Here is a 6,963-nt window from a genome sequence, read left to right on the forward strand (position 1 = left end):
ATTTTATTTTTAAGGAAATATCATCATTCTTGTTTGTTAGCCTTCACGTTGTCTTGGTTAATGCACGTTTTGGGTTCCGCAGATATGAGCAGAGAGAGACCTCTTCTTTCACTTCTATCTACCTAGCCTACCCAACGTTGAGTGAGAAACCGGTACAGGGTCTCCAGAGGCAAAATGCGACCGACCGACCGCACATAACCAAGAGTTTTATTGTTATTTTAAACTTTCAGTTACTGTTTCATTGGTGTACAACAGCAAGGTCTTCGTCATTTATCCCGCTCAAGTTTGAGTTACGTTTATCATCCGAGGGGACTTTTATGGTTGTCTGTTATCCACCAGTGCAACATTAGCTGGGCGGAAGGAAACACAAACACAATTGAAGCCCAATCATTCATATAGGTTAGCTAATCGTTCCTGTAGTTTGTTATTTTCACCTGCCTCTTCCTACCGACACCGACATGGCTACTAATCCCCCAGGACAAGGTAATTCTTTTGTTTAGGGACAAATTATATTGGTAGTTAAAGTTCTTTTGTCTTTATCAATGTGTAACCGGGTCCAGGGGCGTAGCTGCAAATCCTGGACCCCCTGAAAGCATTTTGCTCTGGGGTTCCTCTTATAGCTAACTGGCTAATTGTAATTGTATAACTTCTGTCACTTTCCTCTCAAACAGTGACTCTATAGAAAGTGATAATAATTTTAAAAAAAATCTACAGGATGTGATGCAGGGAAGCTGAATGAAATCTAGTTTCTAGTTATATAAAGTGAGGGCAAAAGTACTGTTTAAGTCAAATGTCATCCTAATCCTACACATTCTTGTCTGTAAAGCATTAAATAACTTTATGACATTAAACATTATCTTCTGTATTACCTCTTCGTGGTGTGTTGTCAGTGTCAGTTAATTTGGGATTAACAATCATCTGCATTTACTCAAACTGTGGCCCTTCATTAGATGAAGTAAGTCACGTTAGCCAATACATATTTTTTTTTTCATCCCTCTGTCTTTCCCTGTTGTCTTTCTCTCTCTTCATCTTCTTTTGGTTTTATCCATCCAGCCTTCCCAAACAAGACACGGGTGGCGATCCTGGCCGAGCTGGAGAAGGAGAGGAGACGGTTGATGCAGAGTCAGACCATGAACACACCTGGAGCCAGGTAGGGATAGTGCACAGCCACAGAGGGTACCAGGACTTTTCCCTTAATTAAAGCCTTAGAGAAACCCTTTTAATGGAGGAAATTGAAGTATTGATGTCATATATCATAGTATATATCAATATATATGAGAATGTATTGTCAGTAAATCTTGAATTACACGTTAACATTATAAAGGATGTATATATATTTACTTATTTTGTACCTTGCCCTCGCCTCCCTCTCACCCCGTAGCATCTCGCTGTCCAGACCGAGTCTGAAGGAGTTCAGGGACAACGCAGAGCAGCAGCACATCGCTGCCCAGCAGAAAGCTGCCCTGCAGGTGAGACAGACACAAACACAAATGCAACACGGTAAAACGCACAGCAATTACTGTTAATGCTAATTCATTAGCTGAGAAATAAATCCATCCTCATTGGAAGTTACTACGTCTTATGTTGATTATTAAATCATAGTGGTACATAATGTTAGTCAGTAAATGTCCAGTTAGGTTTTCAGTCAGGGTTAGTGAGTTTTCCTGTGGTTGGCAGGACTTCATGATATTTGTTTGCAAATCCTAATCACAAAGGCACCTGCACTGAGTCGTGTTCCAATACAAGCTGAAGTCTGAGGTCTGAAAATCATTATTTGAGAGAGACGGGGGTGTTTCAAGGCAACTTAAAAAATCTCACAGAAGTATAATGAGACTCAAAAAACACTTTCTCATACACAAAAACGTCATTAAGTTGAACTTACACCTCCTACATTCTCTACATAAACTAAAAATGGGTTGTTGTTTTCTCCATGGCTGCTGTACTGTGAGCTTTTTCTTTCTTCTGTAAAGACTCTGTTCACCCCGTTTACGCTTATTCACTCTTTTGCCGTGAGTTACATGATTGATACCACTCTCTCGCCTCTAAGGCCAGCAGGCGGCTAGCTTAGCTTAGCTTAGCTTAGCATAAAGACTGGAAACAGGGGGAACCCTCTGTCCAAAGGTAACATAATCTGTTTACCAGTACCTCTAAAGACACGTTATATCTTGTTTGTTTAATCAATACGATTATCAAAAGGTGATTGTCTGTAGCAACCCCTCATACAAACCTCCGTCTAACTGTGTCTTCTCTTGCAGCACGCACACGCACACTCTTCAGGCTTCTTCATCACTCAGGACTCCTCGTTCGGGAACCTCATCCTCCCTGTCATTCCACGCCTGGAGCCGGAGTCTTGACACCCCCGCCTCCTGCTGCCCGGCGTGAGACAAAGCTTTGAAACAACATACACGCACATCAAACCCTCGTCTCTCCCAGCTTCCTCTTTTAAGTCTGTGATTAATGGACAGTTGTTTGTCATGTTGCAAACCATCTCAGGGGAGTGTGAATTTATCATTTTTACATTTTCCAGACTAACAAGCTAGCTGCTGAATTTAGAAAAGCTTTCAAAACAGTCTGAGGAAAAGTTCCAGATGGCTGTGAAACATCCTGTGAAGTCGTCCAGGGACTAAAAAAACAAACGTTTCACTGCACTAATCACATGGATTCCCATAAAGTGCACATTTTGACAGGTTTTTTACATTTGTAATGGATTTGTATCGATATGTGGAAATAAAATTGTTACATTCAGTTCTATTTATACTGAATTGCATTTTTATTTTGCAAATATAAAGACAGAGGACAGAAGGTCTAGATGCGTAGTCCATGGCTATGTTCACATGACAGGGTTTTATGACCAGTTCAGAGTTTTCCTTCCCACTTCTGATCTTCTCGACGGTTCATATCCAGTTTTAAAGTGATCCATATTCTGCGTAAATGTGAACTGACATCTGTTTTGAAAGCCCATATTTATTAAAGGCTTTTTAGTTTCTCACCATCCACTCTTTAAAGTTTTTTTATGTCACAGTATACCTATGGATGAAGGTATATTTTTCCCTCTCTAAAATGAAAAAAGACTTGCCTTACTTCATAATGCTCACTGTTTTTAGTAGTTTATTGTAAAACAGTGGTTGGCAGTACACAAAACAACACATGCAGTGTATTACTATGCATAAAAAACTTTTTTTTGAGTCACTGAAACTTGAATACAAAAAATCCCTAATTGATCATACTATACTATATACTACACTATACTGTAACTATAAAGTGCTCTGAGTGACCACCACAGAATGAACCAATAAGTCATTATATATCATTTTTAATGTTTTTCTTAAAAGTTGAAACTTGATTAAAATGAGCTGCCATGAATGCAGCATAAATTAATGGTTTGATGACAGAACTGAAGAAGCACTTATTCTTTCCAGAGTCACAACATTGGACAGATGTTTCACAACCGTACAAGGAGAAATCCACTTACCCTAAGAGGCATAAAGACTCATTTCTACATCCAAAGTAACATAAATGTGGCCATCTTTTCTGTTTGTGCTGTCTTTTTACAAGTACAAGAAGTGTGCATTGTAGGCCTCTGACTGAGTCCGCAAACTATCTGTTTGTCACTTTGATACGATGGGCAGCAGTTCGCCTTTTGCCTTCATCGTTTTGATTTTGGCCTTAATGTTGTCATCCATCGCCTGTCTGCAGCGGTGGGAATAATGCGCCAGCGTCTCCTCCTTCTCGTCCCACGGTGCCAGTGCATGAAACACCTCCGGAGCGGCCAGGCTGAGCTCTGCTATGGCCGCTGTACGGGAGATGGTGTTGCGGTCCACACCGACCCGGTCGAAGGCCACCTTCATGGAAACGCCACGGCAAAACTCTTTGAGGGCAGTCATGTAGCGCGCTATCACACCCACCACGTTTTTCACTGGAGAGGAGACGTACAGGGACAGTGAGAGACACACCAGCGCAAACAAAAAGCAGATGAATGCAATATTTAGTAATAACCATACATTCTACTCTATGGGTGCTTATAACCACAGTATGACCCTTCTGTTACAGTGTGGTTTATCTTCCTCGTTACATCATGTCCTTACTCCTGACTCGGGTGTTTTCTCCATCCCGGCTCCTCTTGCTCTTCAGGGTCCGGTGGAGCTTCAGAGGGTGAAGCTCCATTTCTTCAAATGAGTCAAACAGCGTTGGCGTATCAGAACCAGCCACATCATCAGGAGAGGTCATGTGCGAACTTCCCGGTTCCATCTGATTAGAGCAACGAGGCCACTTCTTCTCTAGAATCAGAAATAGAAAAATTACAACTTTGATTATTGTTATAAGATACCAATTAAAAAAAAAAAAACACCTTTAAATGTTTTAGATACAGTATTTTAAATCAGAGTACATGCAGGATTTTTTTTTTCAGTAGTGTTCATTTTAATTGTGTTTTCATTTTGATTTTGGCTCTCATGGACTTCCATAGTTTTCATACCGACATTTAGAGCACTCATTGCTGATTGGTATAGTGATTTATTTTATTTTTTGGTCTATTTTGATCAGTATAATCTATTTTATTATTGTTTTTTCTTACTGTTTGCATCTATTTTATTAATACATTCATCACATCACATTATAGGAGTCACTTTGAATTACAACTTTGCATCAAAGATGCTACACAAAAATACAAACTGCTAACCTGCTATTATTTAAAAAGCACTGCAATTTGCTTTCACTGCAGCAATCATTTTTTATAGTGACTTAATTCATCGATTAGTGGATTTCCAACCCTAAAACTCCACCTGGCCGCAGTTTGTCCTGCAGGAAGTCACAGATGAGCTCGGCTTTCTTAGTGAGTTCATGCTGCAGCAGCTCTTTGTCCTGCTTCAGACTTGAGATGATCTCCGTCATCTGCTGGTTGCGGCTGCGCTCTGCACAAAGTAACGCTTGCAGCTGCTCCAGCTCATTCTGCCCCCCTGCAGATTTACACACACACACAAACACACAAACAGTGAGCAACGGGAAGCCAGACAGCTGGGTACAAACACACATGAACATGAATTTCAATCATTTTTGAGTGGGGGGGGGGGGACACTCACAACAAAGCTGTACCTGTAGTCTTCTCTGTAGTCCCTGTGGCGGAGCTGCATCCCTCAGCCTGCTCCGTGGTCCCTGTCATGCAGCTGCCTCCTCCCAGCAGCCCCATCTCTGGGTCCACTAATCCCTCACACCCCAGATCCTGTCCGTGCTGGGGCTGGGGGCAGGGTGGGAGGGTCTTGTTGGGCAACAGTGTGTGTGTGATTTGACAGTGTGTGTTTGGTGCCTGACAAGTCTGTAAAACATTGACAGCCTCTGTCACAACTAGCCCCGTGCTAGCTATGTTAGCAGCAGTGTCAAAATCCTCTGCTGAGGTTACTTCCTGCTTGACCTTCTTCCCGGCAGCTGCTCCTCCCGATGCCCCGCCTCTTTTCCTGCATGGCAGAGGCTCATAGTCGGCATCATCGTCTGTGGCCGACGAATCACAGCCGGCCATGTCGAACAGCCGGCTGCTGAACTCCTCAGCCTCTGATGCTGCTTCGCTACAAGAGAGGTCACATGATGCCCTCACTGTCACCTGTAAGGTAAGGACGTTTATGCCGTATGGTATTAGTACTGCTCACGCTCGGATGATGATGTCATCAGGGTTATCTTGGCTCGGGCTTGAAGACTACAAGTTTTTTACAGGACACCTGCATTACAAACCATGGCATGGAGTTCTGTATGGGAATTGTAGGATCAAGTATTTTTAAAGCTGCACCTGTACTTTATGGAAAGTTGTGATTTATTTTGACATTTATTTTTTAAATGCATTTCTTGCAAGCCACACCACTTTTTGGAACTGCGATTTAAAATACTAAATCACTAGAGCCCAGATTAAAAGCAAAACCACTGGTGGTGTCAAAAAAGACACTTTAGTAGACAGCAACTCCAACACTGCAAGAGTAAAATCAAATCAACCATATTTCTGCAAATGTATTCAAAAACTGATTTCTGGTAGACAATGAAGAAGACTTTTGTCAATCACTGCATCCTTTAGAATCTGCGTTTCAAGACTGAATAACCCTTAATGGGTTTGCTAGACTACTCCTTTTGAAGAGCTGCTCAAAAGCCAAGAAAGGTGGCCTTTGTTGTTCAAATTTACATATTACAACTGTCTCTTTTAGTTTTCAGAATCCCCAAATGAGAGGGGTGACTTGGCTCTCAAATCCTGTGTGAACAATCTTATCTTGGTAACCTTATTAACTCTACTTTACCTTATTGGATGAACGCCCTCGAACAAACCTGTCCTGGCTCTGGCTGGTGTTTGCTGAGCCTCCTCGGCCGCTGCCACAGTCATTGAGGGGCCAGTGGTAGGCGTGTCCGGCACCACAACCCCACATAGCGACAGGAACACTGCTGCCATGGGGACCAGGGTCTGGTGTCAGCACGTTACAATAGGACCCACAGGTGAAGTGCTGCAGGCTGGGGATGAGGTTGCAGATGGTGCCGTGGCTGTGGGCCCAGCGGACGAGTTTACACAGACTGTCGGAGGTGGTCTGAACCGAGTCGGACATGATAGACACCTAGAGAGGAGAGAGTATCAACAGCCTGCAACCAGTGGTGGTTTAGAGTATAGTAATTGTTAAGGCTGACCAAACTTCTTCAAGGTTTACTGTTTTGATGCCTTTTCTCTACTCTCAACCATCCTGGATTATAGGACCGAGATTTACACAAGGGTTTGCTTAAATAAATACAGAATATCTTTAAGATTGAGACTTGCAATAAGTAGCATAATAATAAATTAGAGCTGCAACTCATGATTATTTTACTCGATTATTCAATTAATCGTTCCTTTCCTTTATGTAAGACTAAACCGATTATTCTATTCTGTTGCTCGACTAATCGATTAATCAATGAATCATTGCAGCTGTATAATAAATCATAAATAGTCACATGATATATTGG

At 42.0% G+C, this 6,963-nt stretch overlaps 2 protein-coding genes across 2 annotated transcripts; one reads left to right on the top strand and one right to left on the bottom strand.

Annotated features, from left to right (window-relative positions):
* The first annotated feature begins 72 nt into the window (after positions 1-72).
* LOC118332234 (SOSS complex subunit C-like) lies at positions 73-2,755 on the top strand. The gene is made up of 4 exons (XM_035667415.1): positions 73-483; positions 1,054-1,150; positions 1,382-1,469; positions 2,256-2,755. The coding sequence occupies exons 1-4, from the start codon at positions 459-461 to the stop codon at positions 2,352-2,354; spliced, it is 309 nt and encodes a 102-aa protein (XP_035523308.1). The 5' UTR covers positions 73-458; the 3' UTR covers positions 2,355-2,755.
* Positions 2,756-3,102: 347 nt separating this feature from the next.
* On the bottom strand, positions 3,103-6,581 carry LOC118332854. The gene is made up of 5 exons (XM_035668289.1): positions 6,273-6,581; positions 5,092-5,593; positions 4,782-4,955; positions 4,086-4,277; positions 3,103-3,916 (listed from the first exon to the last, which is right to left on the bottom strand). The coding sequence occupies exons 1-5, from the start codon at positions 6,570-6,572 to the stop codon at positions 3,609-3,611; spliced, it is 1,476 nt and encodes a 491-aa protein (XP_035524182.1). The 5' UTR covers positions 6,573-6,581; the 3' UTR covers positions 3,103-3,608.
* Positions 6,582-6,963: the final 382 nt, after the last annotated feature.

The sequence above is a fragment of the Morone saxatilis genome, unplaced genomic scaffold (genome assembly GCF_004916995.1).
Source record: "Morone saxatilis isolate NCDOM2014 unplaced genomic scaffold, NCSU_SB_2.0 Contig21, whole genome shotgun sequence".
NCBI lineage: Eukaryota > Metazoa > Chordata > Actinopteri > Moronidae > Morone > Morone saxatilis.

Excerpts from the sequence above, each read along its gene's own strand:
- LOC118332234 (XM_035667415.1), top strand. The coding sequence starts at position 459 with ATGGCTACTAATCCCCCAGGACAAG. Across the intron at positions 484-1,053 it reads TACTAATCCCCCAGGACAAG|CCTTCCCAAACAAGACACGG; the intron begins GTAATTCTTTTG and ends TTATCCATCCAG. Across the intron at positions 1,470-2,255 it reads AGCAGAAAGCTGCCCTGCAG|CACGCACACGCACACTCTTC; the intron begins GTGAGACAGACA and ends CTTCTCTTGCAG.
- LOC118332854 (XM_035668289.1), bottom strand. The coding sequence starts at position 6,572 with ATGTCCGACTCGGTTCAGACCACCTCCGACAGTCTGTGTAAACTCGTC. Across the intron at positions 5,594-6,272 it reads GAGGGCGTTCATCCAATAAG|GTGACAGTGAGGGCATCATG; the intron begins GTAAAGTAGAGT and ends CTTACCTTACAG. Across the intron at positions 4,278-4,781 it reads GCAGGACAAACTGCGGCCAG|AGAAGAAGTGGCCTCGTTGC; the intron begins GTGGAGTTTTAG and ends TTCTGATTCTAG.